Here is a 20,772-nt window from a genome sequence, read left to right as displayed (position 1 = left end):
ATCTAAAAATATCATTGATACCCCAAATAAAAAATATTCAATGACCTAAAAAAATTGAGATCAAATCACATCTTTTTTAATTCTTGCATTTAATGATAATTTAGTTTTCAAACCCCAGAAAGACGTAAAGGAGGTAGAAACTATTTTTGAATGTCTATTCTGTGGCAATCTGAGTGTTTCGCTTAAGCTGTCTACTTTAATATTTTCAAAAATAGCTATAAAACTGCATTTTTATTTGTTTTAAAGAGGAAAAGAGAAAGAAAAACTACTCTATATTAGGATCAGAAAACTGTCAAGAATATAGAGATTATCTTGTCTCAACCCTTGATTACATTTAGAGAACAACAGTGACCTGACTTGCTTTGGTATAATACTTGCATTTTGCAAGTATTATACCAAACCATAAAAATAAATAAATAAATACAGAATAACTTTAGAATCAGAGAGTTTGTGCTACTACAGATTTGAATGCATGAAATCTATTCACTTCTATGCATAAGTGAGAAATTGGAACTTACCTTTTAATAACTTTAAAAGAAAAATCCTTAGCTCTCCCCCATTCATTCATATTTCCTGTGTCTCCTCCTGTTTCCAAGCAGGAAGTTCAGTCTGACAAAATATTTGCAATATGGTAAGGGAGATAGAGCCTATTTTTGAAATAAAGAAATCTTCAGTATGAAGGAATTTATTGTGTACTTAGTATTTGTATTTTCATTAGTATTACAATTATTTTTGTCAATCTGATTTGTAATATAAATTAAAAGGACCATTTATTTAGGTTTTCATGATCAGTGTTTGCCCTATATTTAAAAATTGGCAAATGAAAAGAAAAATAAGTTTTAATTACACTTCCAAAATTATAGAAGCCTTACATTTTCTTTGTTTTGAAAACTTAATTTTTAATAGGCAGTTTATTTACACAGTTCATAACGGAGGTGGTAAAAGAGTATTCAAATGAGAAGAGTCTTTTCAGTGAAGTGTCTTTCCTACCTTAGACACTTAGCCCATTTGTTTTCTCTAGATAAGCAACTACTCTTACTGGTTTTTGTGTATTTTTTCAGAGACATATTGCACATATATAAACACATACATTTTTTTTAACCTTCTTTTTACACAAATGGTAGCATTCTGCTTCTTGCTCATTGTTCTGAGTTATCTGCACATAAAGAGTTTCTTTATTCTTTTGTTTTATTTGTTTAGTTTTTCAAAGCTGTATAGTAATCCATTATTTGATGTACTATATAATTTATTTAACCAGTTCACTGCTAATAGATGTTTGTAGTATTTGCAGTTTTTTTTTTTTTCTGTTACAAACAATGCTTCAATGAATACCCATGTAAATTCTTAGGTGGATAGTTAACTGAATCAGAGAGCATGTGCATTTATATTTTGGATATTGCCAAATGCCCTCTGTAGAGGGTTGCCCTTCCAATAGCAATGCTGAAAGGCTGATTTCTTGAACCTTTTGCCAACACATCTGGTTACCAAGCTTTACTATTCAGTCTTTATATATCCAATTATAGTAAAAATTGTTATCTCAGAATAGATAAGATTTGTATTGCTCTCGTTTTGAGTGTAGTTGAGCGTCTTTTCTTAAGTTTTAGAGCCATTTGTACATCTTTTTATGTGAATTGACCCTTTATTCATTTTTTTCTTAATAATCATTTTTTATATTGATTTTTTGTATAAAGTGAAATTAGTCCTTAATTTCAATATAAGGTGCATATTTTCTTTGTTTATCTTTTGATTTACATATGGTATTTTGTTTAATTTTTGCTTTTAAATTTATTAATGTCTTGTATGATTTTTGGGTTTCCAGAATTAGGAAGGACTTCTCTGAGATTATAATAGCATTCACCAGTGCTTTTTCTTTTAATGTTTTCATGGTGTCATTTATTAAATAAACCTTTGATATGTTCTTGAATGTGTGTTTAGCTAATTTATCGAATAATTGATTTTTCTTCAATTTGTGATGCCATCTTTATCATAAATACACTAAATTGTCATATATATTTATATCTATTTCTGGACCTTATTCTGTCCCATTGATTTTTTTAGTCATATGCCAATACCACACTGTCTTTATTGTACAGTGTTTTATAGTATGTTTTAGTATCTGTGAGGGTAGCTCCTCTTTCCATGACTTTTTTTGTTCATGATTTATTTTTTTATCAGAATTTTTAAATTAGCATGTCTAGTTCCAAAAAATATCTTGGTATTTTGAGTTAAATTTAAAATTAAATTGAGGAGAATTTATATACTTAACATTTCTATCTGAGAATGTATTTTTAAGTTGTCTTTTGTGTTTCTCAGAAGCAACATAAAGTTTCCCTTTTGCAAATCTTGTAGCTTTTCTTGTTCTTTCTTTTCCCTAAGCATTTTTTTCCTATGCAAATGGTGAGAATTTTCTTCCATTATATCTTTTAAGTCAGTGGTTTTCAATCAAACCTGATTGATAGCATTAAGTTAGTGGACTGTGACCAACACTTTTTAAAAAAAATTTTAATTTAAATTTTTATTTTTTTTTTTATGCTTACAGCACCTCATCTTCCTAGGTGGTCTCCCATGCAAGTACCAACTAGGCCTGACCTTGCTTAGCTTCCAAAACCAGACGAGATTGGGCATGTTGTTCAGGGTGGCATGGCCGTAGACTGTGATCAACATTTTTAAAATATGAAAAAGAATAGGGAAAAAAACCCAGAAAGCAGTACTCGTTTTATAAGACTGAAGGATGTCTCAAAAAACTTTATAGGTGCTATATAACTAATAACTATTATGTGTGTTTGGTATACTTGGTCATGATGTAATATGTATTTCTTACTGAAGGTTGTAGTCAAAAAGTTTGAAAGTTTACTCTTCTAATAGGTTACATGTATTAAAGCTGTTACTGTGACTTCTTAAAGAGGTACTGTGCCTTGGTGTTTATTGTAATTATTTAACAGGGAACCCAAGGGAGACAATTGTTTGAACCTTGAGCAAAATTTTGATGAGATTTTGAGGACGGCTAATAGATTGGAGAGAGTAAAGACAGAGAGACACCAGATTAGCAGGTTGTTAAATAGTCCAGACTAGAGATATAATGTGGCCTTTTGAACTAAGGCAATGGTAGTGGGAATGGAAAGAAAGAAAAAAATATTTTGGAGACATTTTGAAAACTAAACTAATGAGCTAAGTAATGTATGGAAACGAGTAGGCTTGAGGGACAGAGTAGAAGGGAAGATACTCAGTTTAATATGTGTTGAGATTGCAGTGCTGGTTGGTAGAGACTGGGAAGTAGTGGAGGGAATATATCAAACAGACCAATGGAAATGTGGGTTTGGAGTTCAGAACTTAAAACTAGACAGGTGGTTTAAGGATTCATTCCTTTAAGGTATGAAAGTGGATGAGATTCTGTGGGGATAATGAATAGAGAAGAAAGCCAAAATGAGAAATGCAAGCTGAGTGGATATAGGTTTTAGGTGATGTCATATATATATGTATGACTTTAATTATTGGTAATTCATAGTGAAAAATGTACTTAAGTTAACCACAGTGCATTTAGCTGTTTTTTAAAAATGCCCTAAAGCAATAAACAAGAGAAAATAGTACAGAACACTCTTAATGAGAGAGGTCTGGTGTAACATGGACTCTGTGACTCCAAGACTGATTAATTTCACATTGAGTCACTTCTTAGTTGTGTCAAATTATGTAATGCATGTAGCTGTCAGTTTGGAATGCTAGCCACTTTTATGAAAGCTGATTCTTTTATATGATTTCTTTAATGAAGAACTTGAACATCATATCCATTTTGTATTAAGCTGTTCAGTTTCTGAATCTTCTATTGCTTCTGTAAATAATGGTGGATTTTTAAGAGAGTAAATGACTTTATGAAAATCTAGTTTAAAATATTTTCTCCCTCATTTATTGTAACAAACCTTTCCTTATAGCTGTGAACTTCACAGAAGTTAACGAAGAAAACAAAAACGATCTCTTCAGAGAAGTGTTTTCTTCCATTGAAACCTTGGCCCTTACCTTTGGGAATATGTAAGTAGAGGACTGTCATTTAAAGAAATTTGGGCCTAGGTTTCTCATGAGAGTATGTCACAGAATTCAGTTAAGTAAAGTATTAACCAATATAAAATATTATCATAACTTCAGAAAAGCTACATTGTGTGTTGTTTATTACTATATTGGGGGAATCTTAATAGCTGTTAAGAAGTAGCATTCATTTGCAAGTGACTGTAGTTTATGTGAATAGATTCCTAGGATTTTTTTTCTAACAGTCTTACTGAAAAATATTTGTTTGGGATGACATGTTGAATGTAAAGCCTGTGGCAGAGCAATGTAGTGACTTGTCTTTTTTATTTCTGTTTCTTTTTCCTTTTTAACCTCCTTTGATAGCCTGACGAACTTCCTTATGGGAGATGTAGGTAGTGATTCGTTATTGCGACCGCCTGTTTCTCGGGAAAGTAAGGTAGGCCAAGTGTGAAAACAAAAACTTTAATATTTTTAACTTAATATTTCAATAATTTCCTAATCTTAATCTCAGCATTACTCTTCACTAGTTTTGAGTTTAGCAAGAAAAACAGCTCAGTTCATTTCGAATATGATAATTTATAGTCAGTTTCTAGAGAAAAATTTATAGTTTTTAAGAGGAGCTATCTTTTAAAAGAACATATCTGATAATTTTATAGTGTCTTATATAATGAAACTATATGTCATGTGTTATGTACTCCAAAGTTTTAGTAAGTAATTCTTAACCATTTTTCCTCCTGACATTGTCACAGATCTTACAGACTGATGGAAACCTAGAAAAATAATGCAAGAAGCAAAGAGGGTGTTAATCTTTTCACACATTCTATAGTTTGTTATCATAGAACACTTAATAATAGGCCTGTAGGTCTTAATTATCTGTAAGAACATCTCTATTAATATGTTAGAGGATTGGGGTTTTGATTCCTAATTGGAAGAAAAATTCCATGAAATGATAGAACATCAGGAACATGTAGAATATTTCTTTAAAGATATATATAGCAGTGGTAATATTTTCATTTAAATAAATTTTTTTACCGAATGCAAGATATTGAAACAAATTGTATTAGGAATATATGTTGATCATTTGCTATTAAAGATGATAAAATCTAAAAAATGATTTCAACAAATATTTAGAAATGTGCCAGGTACTTGTATCATATCAAAAAAATATAAAAGCTTCAAGTCTTTCTTAAAACAATACAAAATATGAATGACTACTTAAGCCATTTGTTACATATACTACAATAGTGAGAAAAAAATCGACTATTTCTGAAGTCATCCATTGACTAATCAGAGGATAGTATATAAACCATATCAGAATAATGAAGAATTTTAAGATCTTTAAATATTTTGTTATCATTTATGATTTTTCCTCAATGATATCTTTTCAAATTTGCTGAGAATTCAGAAGATATAATAAAAATTATATCTATATGACAAGGCTCTAAACAATTTAAAATTTAGGTGTGAATCATGTTCCCTGTTCCCGTGCCTCTATTGTACACACATATTATACTTAAGGAAAATACTTTTCCCTTTTTTTTCTTTTGCACCTTGTCTACCCTAGAGATTGAAATAAAGTTGATGATATAATACTACTAATGAAATGAAATTATTTTATTTAATGAAGAGTTTTGAAAAATATCTTCAAATATAATAGTTGCCATTTATTAATAGTGCTTATTATTGCTATGTACTGTGCAAAGCCTATTATCATCTCGGTCCTTAAAATAGCCTTGTGAAAGTGGTGTTCCTATTCCCATTTTACAAAAGGGCAAACCAAAGTTAAGTGAGCTTAGATATGTAGCACTGCAGTGTCATACAGCTAGTAAGTGTGGTAGACCGGGACTTGAAACCCAGGACTCTTTGATTCCTCTTGCATTAAATCCCTGCATACTCTCTGTATTGCCCAATTAAATAGGTGAAATTTGTCTGAGATTTTACAATTTTGATAGACAATGTTTTCCAGCACTGTCTAATTAAAGGTATCCTCTTGTCACATGGAGCCCTTTAAATTTAAATTAATTATAATAAATAAAATTAAAAATTTACTTTTCAGTTACATTAGCCATTTTTCAAATGCTCAAATAGCTACATGTAGCTAGTTAGCTACCTTATTGGATAGTGCAAATATAGAACATTTCCATCATCATAGACAGTTCTGCGCTATGCTCTCTAATAGACTTTCAGAGAAAATGCTTGTCATTTAATAAAATGGTAAAAGATAGCTGAAAGAAATATAAGTATTTGTCTTCTATTTAGATAGCAATCTATGTAGATTGCTTCTATAACTTTCTGGCTGATATTTTTGAGATCTGCAGATTTTAAAGCTTTAATTTTTTTAATTTTAACTAATACTGTTAGTAAACAATGAGGTTATCCATTCTTGGACCTTGAGAACTGCTGTTGTAAAAAGCTATATCATTCTTATAAAATGTTCTGGTATTTAAACACAGTTCTCAGGCTCTTTGAGTTCTAAATTCTTGAAATTCTTTAGCAGGAATTATGTCAAAGTAACAAATTAGAGTAAAAAAATCTGAAGCAAATATCTGTTACCTTCTGTTCTAATCTTAAATTTGTTATCTTCCATGTTGTAAGTCTTTTGAAAATGTTTCTGTGGAATCAGTGGATTCATCCAATGAAAAAGGTAATGCTTAAAGGTACTTAAAACTTTTGTCAAAATTTTTGCAGTTACTTTTGTTAAATGTTTTGAATTTCAGTAAATGTTTTGGATCTCTTCTTGCTTAGTAAACTAATGTATTCATTTTAACATAAACTGATATATAAAGTTTTTCATTAAAAAAAAACTTAAGGAAAAAAACCTGCTAGAGCAGATAATGTGATAATAGAGATTGCTCAAGAATTGTATAGGGCTTGTACTTTAATGAATAATAGAAATACACATTAAGATAAAAAAATATATTATAATTTGAAACCATTTTAAGTTTAAGCTGTGACCCTTTAATTCTAAATTTGTTCCTTATATTTTTAAAACCCGTTTTCATTGAAGAGCATCTTAGGATTTAAATGCTTCTTGGTTTTGAGTTATGTGATCATGTTTAATCTATACTTGCCTTAATATTTTTATTTTCAGGAAATTTTTCTCCTATAGAACTAGACAGCATGTTGTTAAAGAACACTGACTCTATAGAACTGGCTTTGTCATATGCTAAAACATGGTCAAAATACACCAAGAACATTGTGTCGTGGGTTGAAAAAAAGCTTAACTTGGGTAAGTGGCCCTTTGGGGCATCTGATTAACTTTGCAGTGTAAGAACTAAATGGTTTACAATTAATTTTCTATAGACTATGATTAATATGATTCCAAGTTAGTAGCTGTTTCATTGTAGTGAATAGAATTGTCTATTTTCTCTCTCTAAATCGGACTCTTACAGTGAATGTACTTACTGAACATTACTGTAAGGCAACCAACAAATAGCATACTGTCTTTGCTTTTAAAGAAGTCTAGTGGGCGAAAAGAAATATAATTAGATAATATGGTAAAAGTACTTAAAAACAATAGAAGTATGAACTTTCTTAATAGCTAATATTTTCCCAGTGTTTACGGTTGACAAAATGCTTTCACATCCACTATCTCATTTAATCTTACCAAAACCTTGGTAAGTAGGCAGGACAAGAATTATTAACCCCATTTTACAGCTGAAGCAAACAAGATATGTGATGTGCTTAAGGTCAGATCTCAGGTTTGCCTAAAATCACATAGCAGTAACTGGAAGATTATCGAATTTACCCAAAGCCTGTCTTTCTACTACATTATTTACTTCTAATAGGGAATGCCCATCAGGTTCACCTGAATAGCCTTATGATAAGGACAAAACATAGGCCTAGGTCCCATCCATCAGAGAGATGAGGTCTAAGCAAGTGTATTTTAAAAGTTTCCCAGTTGGTTTTGACAAACACTTCTGATGAGGAATCATAGCATATCCCAATGTGGGCTAGTATTTGTGATCACTTTTTAATTGGGGAATTACAAATAATTTTAGAGTATCGAGGGGAAAAATAAGTTAATTTTATCTTCTAATGCCGCCTTTGACCTTTTCAGAATTGGAGTCCACTAGAAATATTGTCAAGTTGGCAGAGGCAACTAGAACTAGCATTGGACTACAGGTAAGTGTTCATTGAACTCCTAGGGTTCTATACTAAGATGAGCTTCTGATTGTGCCCTGCAAAATCAAAACATTTCATAGTTATATAGAAAATAATTTAAGTGCTAAACTTTTTTTCACAAAATAAAATCCTTTTGAATTTACCTGGATGCCTATTATGAAAAAAACAAGGAAATTCACAATTTTATATGAATGTTGATAATCTTGTTAGCTACTAATTTTGCTAGTTTTGTAATTAATTATAATTAATTTTCTTCAATATTTTCCACAGTTATATTTATAACTAGTCATTTTTTCTTTAAAAAACTTAGAAACTTAAAATTTCTCTTTTAGAAGAATAATTGAGGAGTCTAGAACTCTAGTGCCATTTCTATTGGAAAATTTACTTTTGAATTTTAAATTCTAGGAGTTTATGCCACTGCAGTCTCTATTTACCAGTGCTCTTCTTAATGATATAGAGAGTAGTCACCTTTTACAGCAAACAATTACAGCTCTCCAAGCCAACAAATTTGTGCAGGTAAAAATGTATATGTATAATACACATTTTTTAAACAACTGCATTGCATACCTTCAGAAAACAGCTTTTTTTTTTTTTTAATATACTTAATAGCCTCTACTTGGGAGGAAAAATGAAATGGAAAAACAAAGGAAAGAAATAAAGGAACTTTGGAAACAGGAACAAAATAAAATGGTTAGTATTATAATCAAGTTTTATTTACTTGTTTATGGATACCTAAAATTATCTGCAGTATAGAAGCACCTACCCTAAGAAGATGCATACCTTACTCTATAGTTTTTCTAAAATGTTATAGTAACTATCTTGCTGAATATTCATGCTAAAGTAATGTATTTATTATGTATTTAATAATACTTTTTTTTCCGTGTAGCTCGAAACAGAGACTGCTCTTAAAAAGGCAAAATTGTTATGCACACAACGTCAAGACGAGTATGAAAAAGCAAAATCTTCTGCATTTCGTGCAGAAGAGGAGCATCTGTGCTCAAGTAGTGGATTAGTAAAAAATCCCAACAAGCAGCTAGAAAAAAAGCGAAGGCTGGAAGAGGAGGCTCTTCAGAAAGTAATGATTTTTCTTTGTTATTTGCAAGTTAATTAGCAATAATCTGGAAAGGCTTTGGTTCTCAGCTTTAGCATGCATCAGGATCACTGGAAGACTTGTTGAAACAAACTGCTGGGGCCTGCCTCTAGATTTTCTGATACAGTAAGTCTAGGGTTAGCTCTAGACAACTTGCATTGCTAACAAGTTCCCAGGTGAAGCTGCTGCTTCTGGTGGTGGGGATCCACACTTTGAGAACCACTATGCTACGAGACTTTTGCTTTTCTTTTGAATTTTGGGGTTTCTTTGTGAAAGAAGTATCTTAGAGAAGTCAATATTTTTGACTTCATTGTTTAGAAAGTTCACGCTTTAGGCAACTGTGTATAGATGTGATAGTAAGGCTAGGCTGAAACTTTGTATTATTTATGAAATATAATTAGATAAACAAATTCTGTAAGAAGGTTATGTAAAAAGAGTAAATGTAAATAGAAAATACTGTTAAATAGAAGTGAATATTTAATAGACAAACAATATATTAATTCTAAGTGATACTTGAGTAGCCATGAAAGTCAAGTACCCTTGAGTCACTGACCAAAACAAATTGTTATCTTTAGAAATATTCTATTTAAAATATAGAATATTTCAGAATTTTTGTACATTAAGTCTTTTTTTTAATTATTAAAATTGAGCTATACTACAATAAGTATTTGTTTTAAAATATAGATTCTAGTGACTAGTCTTAATTTTTGTGTGGTATTCCCGAAGGTAGAAGAAGCAAATGAACTCTATAAAGTTTGTGTGACAAATGTTGAAGAAAGACGAAATGATCTGGAAAATACTAAAAGAGAAATTTTAGCACAACTCCGGAAACTTGTTTTCCAGTGTGATCTTACCCTTAAAGCTGTAAGTACTTTCTTCAGTAATTTGAAGGGGAAAAAAAAAGAGTCTTCATATCTGCAAAAGGGAGAGTGATGTTTGATGAGTCATGATTCTTATGAGATTTAATTTCTGAGGTTAATGAAGCATTTAGAGTTTGAAAAATGACTTTCAGGTTTTGATAGTGTTATATGATTTGAGTTACATTTTTTATCTGGTCCCTCCCCTCCACACACAAACACACCCTGTGGATGGATGATTTGTGTGATTAAAATTGAAGTCTGACACTTTGAAATTGTCTCTAAGCCATTGTCTTAACTTGGTTGAGAAAATGGATTTGACCCCTGAAACTTCTGTCAGCACTGAGATATATTCTTCACAATTGGAGTAAACTAAATATTAAAATTGAACCTAGTGATTTATTTGAAGACAAAACAATTCTGCCCTCAAGTGTTTGGATTTGCTTCTTTAAAATAGTTTTTGTAAAAAATTTACAGAAACTTTTCCCATTTTTGGTATACATTTCATGAGTTTTAACACATGTATAAATTTGTGTAACCACCACCACCATAATTAGGATTCAGAACAATTCCATTACTCCAAAAAAATTTCTTTGTTCTGTCCCTTTGTAGTCAAACTCTACCCTCCCCTGACTCCTGGCAAGTATTGATGTGTTCTCCACCTTTGTAGTTTGGTGTTTTCCAGAGCATCATAGCAGTGAAATCACAATAGTATGTACGTAACTTTTGGAGACTGGCTTCTATTACTCAGCATTAATGCCTTTGAGATTTCTCAGTGTTATATATGAATCAATAGTTTATTTCTTCTTATTGCTGAGTTGTAATTCATTATATCAACGTACCTCAATGTTATCCATTCACCAGTTGGACATTTGCATCGTTTTCAGTTTTGAGTGATTGTGAATATTTGCTACAGGTTTTTATGTGAACATAAGTTTTCATATTTTTAGTGTAAATACCTAGGAGTGAGATTACTGGGTGGTATGATAAATGTCTATTTAACTTTATAAGAAATTGCTAAACTGTTTTCCACAGTTGCCATAACATTTTTCACCAGCAATGTATGAAAGTTCCAATTATTCTGCTACCTCGACAGCACATGTCTGCTGCTGTTTGTAGGTTTTAGCTTTTCTAATAGGTAGGTAGTGGTAGTGATCTACCTAGGGGCTTATATGCAATCTGTATTTTGCCTATTTTTAAAAATAGTTGTTTGTTTTCTTATTGTTGAGCTTGCATGCATTAGCTTCCAGTCTAAAGTTTCTTTTATTCTTTTGGCAGTGTCTTTCACAGAACAAAAGATTTTAATTTTGATGGGGTCTAACTTATCTATTTCTTCTTTTATGGATTATGCTTTGGTATTATATCTAAGAGTGCTTTACCTAATCCAAAGTCATAAAGACTTTTATGTTTTCTACTAAAAATTTTACAGTTTGACATTAACATATGATCCATTTTGAGTTATTTTTTATATAAGCTGTGAAATATAGGTCGAGGTTTATTCTTTGCATTCAGATGTTATATTAAAATTGTACCCACTGGATTTTAATTTATGGAGATGACTGAATGCTGACTTTGAGAAGTCAATGCTATTGAAAGATGAGTTACTTACATTTCCCGAGAGACAGGGACATGCTTATGCCCCACAGGGCCACAGGAGAAATACCAGGTTTGGTCAAGGAGAGCAGGAGTAAGGGGAAAGCTGAGTATAGAGCCTTTATTGGGGTTTCCAAAGAAAAGGCAAGATAAGGCAAGATAACCAAGATAGGATTGGCTATTTTGAATAATTCCAGTGGGCTTTAGGGTATAGGGATGGTCTCTAGTTGCTTGGTACCTGGGGCAATATATAGCAGGAGAAAATATTGATTTGGTGTGTGAAACTTAGATAATGAGGTGGTTGGCGTTCCACAGGGAAGATGTGCTCCCCAGCTAAGAGATGGCTAGCCCTGGGAGGGCTAGCAAGCTTTTTAAAATGTCAAAACATAAAATACAGAAAATAGAAAACATAATTAATAGAGGTGCCCATGTGTTCTAATACAATTTGCTGAACATATTGTGTCATCGCCATTGAATTGCCTTTGTATCTTTGTCAAAAATCAATTGACCATATTTTTGTAGTTCTTATTTCTACAGTCTCTATTTTGTTCCATGGATAAGTGTGTCCTTTTGCCAAAAGTATACTGTGTTGATTACTCTTGCTTTAAAGCAAGTCTTAAAAAAACTCAGATTGCATGAGTCTTTCAACTTTATTATTTTTAAGAATTGTTTTGAGTATATAAGATCCTTTGACTTTCCATAAGAATGTTAGAATCAGTTTGTCTGTGTCTACAAAAAATCCTGCTAACATTTTGATTGGGAATATATTAAATCTTAGCTCAGATTGGGGAGAATTGACTACATATGTATCATTTTAACTCTAGAGAGAGTTGTTCAATCCATGAACATAGTATGTCTCCCCATTTATTTAGGTTTTTGATATATTTTTATCAGCATTTTATAGTTCTCAGCATGTAAATCTTTACTACATGTTTTGTTAGCTTTAAATTTATATATATGTGTGTTTATTTGGGGGTCTATTGTGAGTGTGATCAGTTGTTTACTAGATAGTGATATAGATACATACACAAATAATTAAAATGAAATAATGCAAAAGATTATACACATATATAATTTGTGTGCATGTATCTATAGGCACATACAAATATATTTAATTTCAAAGTCCAATTGTTCATTGTTAGTATTTAGAAATACAATTACTTTTTGTGTGTTGATCTTGCAGCCTTGCTAAACTCACTTATTAGTCTATGAGCTGTTTTGTTGTCATTGGGGTTTTCTACGTAGAAAATCGTGTTTTCTGCAAATAGAAACAGTTTATTTCTTCCTTTCCAATCTGTATTTCTTTTATCTCTTTTTCTGATTGCACTGGCTTGGACTTCCAGTTTATTATGGAACAGGAGTCATGAGAGAAGACATCCTAGCCTTATTCTTGATCTTATGGGGAAAGCACTTAGTCTTTCCATATTAAATATGATGATACCTGTAGGTTTTTTGAAGACATCCTTTGTCAGGTTAAGGAATTTCCCCCCTTTTTCTGGTTTGCTGAGGGTTTTATCATGAAGTCGTTGGATTTTGTCAAATGATTTTTATATCATTTGATGTGATCATGTAGTTTTTCTTTTTCAGTGTGTTTATATGTTGGATTACATAGATATTTGAGTGTTGATTTACCTTTCATTCCTGGCATAAACCTCTTGGTTGTGATGCCTCGCTCCTTTTATATATTAGTATCAGTGATTCTGGCCTCATAAATTGAATTGGGAAGTGTTTCTTCCTATTCTATTTTCTGGAAGAAATTTTATAGAATGAGTGTTATTTCTTTAAATGTTTGGTGACATTTCCTGGTGAAAGCAGTTGAACTTAGTTTTCGTTTTTCAGAAGATTTTTTACTATGTGTTCCATTTCTTTGATATAGGTCTAATTGAGTTAAGTATTTCTTTTAGGGTGAATTTTTGGTATTTTGTTGCTTTCATGAAATTGATCCCATTTATCTAAGTTGTCAAGTTCATGTGCATGGAGTTGTTAATAATATTCCCTTATCCTTTCAACGTCTCAGTGCGCTACAATGATATGCTCTCTTTCATTCCTGATTTTGGTAATTTGCCTCCCGCCACTCCCCTCTCTCGTTAATCTGGCTAGAGGTTTATAAATTTCATTGATCTTTTCAAAGAAACAGTTTTTGATTTTATTGGTTTTCTTCTTTTTTAAAAAATTATTTATGCTTCCTTTGGGTTTATTTTGCTTTTGTTTTTAGTTACTTAAAGGCAGAAGCTTTGATTGTTTATCAAGATCTCCCTGCTTTTTAAAATACAAATATTAAATTTTCCCTCTAAGCACTGCTTATCCACATTCCACAAATTTTAAATTATATATTTCCATTTTTGTACAGTTCAAAATATTTTCTAATTTCCTTCGAGACTTTATCTTTGACTTTTGGATAATGTAGAAGTTTGTTGCTTGATTTCCAAGTATTTGAGGATTTTCTGGATATCTTCCTGATATGATTTCTAGTTTAATTCTTTTATGCTAAGAAAAATACTTTGTACGATTTTGATTCTCTTAAATCTGTTATGGTTCGTTTTATGACCCAGGATATGGTTTGTCTTGGTGAATGTTTAATATATATGCACTTGAAAAGAATGTGTATTCTGCTATTGTTGGCCAGAGTGTTCTGTAAATGTCAGTTCACATCAGTTTGTGTTATTTCTTCTATATCCTTGATGATCTACTTTTTACTATTCATTACTGAGAAAGAAGTTTTGAAGTCTTCAACATATTGTATATTTTTAGTTCTATATCAGTTTTTGCTTTATGTGTTTTGAAACTCTATCAGATGTGTTTACATTAATGATTGTTGCATATACTTGATGAATTGATCCTTTTATCCAATGAAATGTCCCTTTCTCTGGGTAATTTTCCTTGCATTTTAGTGTACCTTATTTACTATTGATATAGTTATTTTAGTTTTCTTTTGATTATTTTTAACATAGTGTATCTTTTCATTTTCTTACTTTTAACTTTCTCATTATATTTAAAATGAATTTCTTACATAGCATAGAGTTGTCTTGATTATTTAAAAATCTATTTTGACAGTCCATATCTTTTAAGTGAACTGTTTAGACCATTTATATTTGATATAAAAATTGTTCAAATTTAGGTCTACTATTTCATTATTGGTTTTCTGTTTGTGTACCTTCTGTTTCCCTTCATCTGTTTGCCTTTATAGCTGCCTTATTTTGGATAAATTGATACACTTTTAGAATTATATTTTAATTTATCTGGTTAACTTATCTAGTATAGATTTATTTTAATCTGTTTTTATCAGAATGATAGTTTCATTTATCGAAAATACTTATTTACATTATAATATATCTATTAGTTTTTTAACTATATCTCTGTATAGTTTTGTTTTAATGGTTGCACTAGGGATAGACCTCTCCCTTTCAGAATCAGAATCTACATTTTGAACAAGATCTCCCACGTGATTCATTGGCACATTAACTTTTTGAAACACTTGTTTAGGGAAGTTATAAGTTACTTATCAAGGTTGCCCAGCATATAAATTGTAAAGCTGGGATGAGAACCTGGTTGAATGACTTTAGAGCCTGTGCTCTTAAATACTGTGCTGTCTTGCTTAATGATTATTCAGTCTGGGTTTGAACAACTGCAAAGTTAGTATGATGTTTATATTGAGCTAAAAAAAAAATCTGTTTCCCTGTGTACTTCTCAAGTCATACTGGACTAATATTACTCCTCTTCTACAAGACTACATTTTAAATATTTAAAGATAATTATTATCTTCCTTCCTTAGGTTTTTCCTCCACATTAAACACCTCCAAATCTGATTACTTTTCTTCATATAACATGATTTTAAGTTCTCTTTTGGGAGAAACTTTTCCTGTTGATTTGCAGTTGTGAAAAACTGTTTCATCAGCTGTCAGAAAAATTTATGTTAATCTAGGTGCCGATGTACTAACTAAAAATTATATGTTAGCGATAAAAGCTGGCCATAGACTTGGAAGTCCTGTGTGCTTGAGTGAGCAATACCAGAAAGCATGCAGATTGCAGTATAACCTTGACTAATAATATTTTCTACTACTATTTATTTGGTCATTTCCCATTTATGATGTATTTGGGACACTGTGCTACACATTGGAGACCTAGAAGAAAAGGACTAAGCCCCTGACTCAGAAAGCAGGTTGAAGTACAAAAGGGTCTAGAAACATAATGATTTTTTAGGTACCTTTGAGCCACCCCCCAGTTAAGATGCCCAGCAACTCCTGCTGCAGGATCTACCTTCATGGAGGCCTTACTTGTTAGCATTTCTGTTAAGTGAGCAAGCAAGAAGGCTGAATGATTTAGGGAAAAGAGATTTTAAGATGGGGTTACCTGTATATATTATTGCTTAAGTCTTTTATTATTAATAAATACCCAGAGACAAACATTCAGCAGATGAATTTATTATGCCTGTTGCTATTCATTTGGCTTTTCAAATTATTGGTGTTTTTAACTAGATTTATAAAATTTATTAAAAAGTATTACAAATAAGTAGTTAAACTTTAGGATCAAGAGAGTAAGTTCAGTTTACCATTAAGTGGAGAATTCCCTGATCATAGCTAGTTGGTAGATTTAAGTTTTACTATTTTCGGTTTGAATTTCCTTTATTCCTTGAAAGAATTAGGACACAAATAAGCTATTCTGTTGGTGCACTTTTCAAATACTATTTGTGCTGAGTTTTAGTTATCCTAGAGGAATGCCTGTTTACCTTGGAAAGGACTTAGAGGCTAATCGTAAGTTCAGCATATCATCTGGTATATCAAGAGAGATGAAGAAGGAACATGGCAGTGTTTGAAATAACGCTAAGCCAGTCAAATTTGGTATTCATTCACATTCTCAGCACAGGAGCCACTAGCATTTAAAAAAAAAAATCAGATTGTGTTATAGTTTTTAATACTTTAAAACTCCCCACTGGTTTTCCTTGTACTTAAATCCAGACTCCTTAATGTGATTTAGATGACTGCTTCCCTTTCTGGCTCCACCTCTTCCATTGTGCTTCAACTATATTGACTTTCATCTGTTTCTTGAGCACAACAAGCTCTTTTCTAGTCACTCTTGTCTTAGAGTCTTTTGTCTGGGTTGGTCTTCTCCCTGAAACTTTGCATTGGCTTGCTTTTATATCAGGTCTCAGTTCTAATGCTGCCTCCTCAGAGAGGCCTTCATTAACCTACCATGTCAAAAACACCCTTCCACAAGCACATACCTGGCCATATTCCATAACTTGACAATCTTATATACTAGTATTTGCAGTTTTCAGTACCAGAAATTATCTTATTTACTTTGTTCTCTCTTCAGTGCCACCCTCAGGAGAACATAAACTTTATGAGGACTGGAATCTCACCTGTTTGTTTACCATAGCATACCCAAAGCTAGGTTTTTGTGAATATTAGTTAATTCATGGAAAGTTTCAGAATGCATCGGGTATATTGTAAACACCCCTCAGTTGCTATTATTATTGTTGTTATTGTAAGTAGTAGTAGTAGTGAGAGTATGTTTAGGCATTTGTAGAAATTCGGTGGATAATGTATTTGAATAGATTCAATATATACCTACTTTTAAAAATTGAGTACTATAGGATACATTGTACATATAAAGCATTTACTTTTTCATAGGATTGAAAAGTGAAAGTCTAAATAATAGTGTTCTGGTTGGAATTTTTCCTTTCACATTTTCTACTTAAGAGTTTAGATAATGTGGTCAGACTACCAGAGTACAGAGCTGAGAATTCTCAAAAATACCCTTTATCTCCTAAAATTGTGAACCAGTAGGGACATGGGGTTATATTTTTGAACTTTTTAGTTTAAAGCCAGGTTTGCTGGAAGTGATCGCTCCTAGATATTGGTTTAAAACTTTTTTTTCTCTCCTGATCTAGACCATGCACAAAGTCAGGCAATAGAATATGCTCCCAATGATATTCAGTGCTGTGTGACCTTTTTCTCAGTGCTGTCACTTGAAAAAATGTATATTTACATAGCATTCTGTATATCATGAGTTATTTTGCCTTTTATCTCTGTGACCATAGGTTACAGTTAACCTCTTCCAGATGCAACAACTACAGACTGCCTCCCTTGCAAACAATCTGCAGTCTCTCTGTGATAATGCCAAACTGTATGACCCAGGCCAAGAGTATAGTGAGTTTGTCAAGGCCACAAATTCAACCGAAGAAGAAAAAGTTGATGGGTGAGAATTAATGTGTAGATGAAGTTTTTTTAAGAAATTAAATATCTCTTCTAAGTTTCTCTCTGGTATAAAGTTGTATCTTTTCTAACATTGCCAGATTTGACTTTAACATTTTTGGAATTTTTTATATTATTTAAGATGTAACTCAAGAGTAAAGAGCTTTCCATTTTGACACAAGAGCTCATTTCTTTGAGATTTAAAAATCCTTCTAGATCAGTAAATAATGATCATATCTATTTTGAATGTATAGTGCACAGATTTAACCTATATTTTCTGCAGCGGTTATAGTAGAAAAGTTTAATTGACATGAATATAATTGACTTGGTTTTTGCTACTCTTTTCTAGATTTCAGCTGTAGTGAGTACAAATGATTAATGAGTTTTATTCACATCTCCTTTAAGAAGTCAAGCCATATAATATGGTCTGTTCTTAATATTTAGTTAAATTACTGTACGTTCATTAACAAATTTTTCCGAAATTAAAGTAAAATAGGTAGATTATTAGTCATTTTTCTGAGGATGAGTTTTATTTGTGTTTTTCGTAGGAATGTAAATAAACAATTGACAAACAGTCCCCACACATCTGGATATGGACCTGCCGATTCTTTAGAGGATGTTGCACGCCTTCCTGACAGTTGTAATAAAATGGAAGAGGACAGATGCTCTAACAGCGCAGATACGACAGGTAGTTTTTCACGTTAAAGACAGCACTAATTCATGAAAGACCTAATTGTTTGAATGTGATTATTAAATGAGTTGTAACTCTGGAATTTAAAAATCAGGCTTTGAATTGTAACTTTATGAGGCTTATTCACAGTTGTAAGCACTGTGTGTGTCTTAAAGTGGTTCGTTGATCACAAAGAAACTTGACTTGTCTCATTTATATGTCATTATTTTGCCTTATAATCTATCTGTAACCAAGTTCAACTTCAAATCTTCTTTTCTTAAAGGTCCTTCTTGTATAAGGCCATGGACATATGGGATGTTCAGTGACTCTGAGAGCACTGGAGGAAGCAGTGAATCTAGATCTCTAGATTCAGAGTCTATAAGTCCAGGTATATAAATATTTAAGTGTAGAGGTGAAAATTCAGCAGACACTTGAAGTTTTTTTTTGGGGGGGGGAATATTTTTTAAATACCTTATATTTATAATGAACTACCTCTTAGAAGTATGTACATATATATATGCAGTTAGAAGAAAAATAATAAATCCTCACAAATTCACCACCCAGCCTAAGAAATGTAGAGCATTATCAGTATATTAGAAAGCCCCTGTGTGTACCTTCTTGGTAACATTGCTGTAAGCCATCATCCTGAATTTTTTAATCACTTCCTAGCTATGTTAAATGTTTTAGTACCTATATCTAGTTAAGCTTTGCCCTCATCAGAATATTATGCAGGTGGAATCATACCATTCTTTCATGACTTCTTTCATGCATTTTTTTGCTTGAGATCTATATTGATGAGAGTAGCCATCTTTATTTTATACTCTGTATACTGTTCTATTCTGTGAACATTATTACTCTCGATCTTTTGAATTGTTTTTTAGTTAATTGTTAGAATGAACACCATAATTAACACCAATTCTTGGGTCTATGATTACGTATTAACTTTTTATAAAAGTACTTTAAGATGCTTTGATAATCTCATGTTTCTTAGAGAGGCAGAGTAAGTGTTTTGAACTCTCCCTTGATGACTTTAAGGAGGATAACTAGCAGAAGAAGGTAGCACTTGAACCCATAAGATTCTTACTTCGACATTTATTTTCCTCCACTCCTTGACCAAAGACCGCTCCAGTCCTGTTCTTTCTAGCTATGTTCTTTCCTCCTAGGATCTTGGCACTGCAGGAGATGACGTAGAATTTAACCACAAAGACCACGGCCTTTTTTTTTTTTTTTAGTGTTCAACATATTACAGAAGTTTTATTTGTAAATAAATCTCTCGAATTTAAAGTTAGAAATACTTCCATTTAGCACTGAGGCTTGCTTTGTCTTCCTTTAAAGTAGGCTTATTTTGTGTCTTCCTTTAAAATTAGCTCTGTTCAAGGGACATTCTGGAGATGCGAGCCTAAATATTTAACCGAGTATTTATTATTAGCTTTGTAAAAACGATGTGGTTCCATCTAGTCCCCAAAATTAAGACCTATCTTAGAGAAAACCCTAAATTATTTAGAATCCTATAAGACTTCCTGTGATAAAGATTTGGAAACTGGTTACATGATAAATGGATGAAGACCTAGGGCTGCCTCGCCTAGGAAAGAGGAAACTTGAGGACATGACAGCTGTCTTCAAATATTGGAAATGTAAAGAGATTAAAGTTAGAGTACTTTTGTTTGCTCCTTTAGGGACAATTATGCCCTAAGACTAGGATTTATAGGAAGGCAGATTTCTTTTTGATAATATAAGGAAGCCATTTTATAGTTAGAATAGTTCTAAAATGGAACATGTGACCTCATAATTTCTTAGTCGTTGGGGACACATTCAAAACAAAAACTAGTTGACTACCTATGACTACCTTTTAAGCTTATTATGCAGAGGAATCTTTTTGGGGTGAGGTTGCTGGTTTTAAATCATTTGTAAAGCTCTTTCTAGCCCTTTCTAGAACCTTAGACTATTAAGGCCTTGAGTTAAGTGAATTCTTCCACTTAGCTACGGCCATGTTTATAATATCATCAGGGAGCAAATAAATTTCATTATGTAGTTGGTCTGCTTCTGAACATGTTTGATACACATAGCAGAATCCTTTGCTGGCATAGTTTGCATCCTGTGCTCTCAGCTCCCTGCCAGGAATTATTTTCCTGGTTCCCAGTCTCCTGTCTTACTGGTAACATAAATGTGATGTTCCTATTGTATTACTGTATTTAAAGATTTTTGTATACAAAGTTTGGATTATAT

General features: G+C 31.9%; 1 protein-coding gene across 4 annotated transcripts in view; it reads left to right on the top strand.

Moving 5' to 3' along the window:
- ARHGAP29 (Rho GTPase activating protein 29) overlaps positions 1–20,772 on the top strand; it is a 62,166-nt gene that overhangs the window by 28,623 nt on the left and 12,771 nt on the right. For all 4 annotated transcript variants that reach the window (XM_016158481.2, XM_016158484.2, XM_016158480.2 and 1 more), the window contains 12 exons: positions 3,927–4,023; positions 4,381–4,453; positions 6,613–6,661; positions 7,109–7,246; positions 8,078–8,142; positions 8,548–8,658; positions 8,752–8,832; positions 9,029–9,217; positions 9,959–10,096; positions 17,723–17,880; positions 18,425–18,564; positions 18,830–18,934. In XM_016158481.2, coding sequence (XP_016013967.2) covers positions 3,927–4,023; positions 4,381–4,453; positions 6,613–6,661; positions 7,109–7,246; positions 8,078–8,142; positions 8,548–8,658; positions 8,752–8,832; positions 9,029–9,217; positions 9,959–10,096; positions 17,723–17,880; positions 18,425–18,564; positions 18,830–18,934 — 1,344 coding nt within the window. The remainder of the gene's footprint in view (positions 1–3,926; positions 4,024–4,380; positions 4,454–6,612; positions 6,662–7,108; positions 7,247–8,077; positions 8,143–8,547; positions 8,659–8,751; positions 8,833–9,028; positions 9,218–9,958; positions 10,097–17,722; positions 17,881–18,424; positions 18,565–18,829; positions 18,935–20,772) is intronic.

Source organism: Rousettus aegyptiacus, unplaced genomic scaffold (assembly GCF_014176215.1).
Source record: "Rousettus aegyptiacus isolate mRouAeg1 unplaced genomic scaffold, mRouAeg1.p scaffold_m13_p_1, whole genome shotgun sequence".
Lineage (NCBI taxonomy): Eukaryota > Metazoa > Chordata > Mammalia > Chiroptera > Pteropodidae > Rousettus > Rousettus aegyptiacus.
Note: the sequence above shows the minus strand (reverse complement) of the source record. Positions and strands in the feature narration are given on the sequence as shown.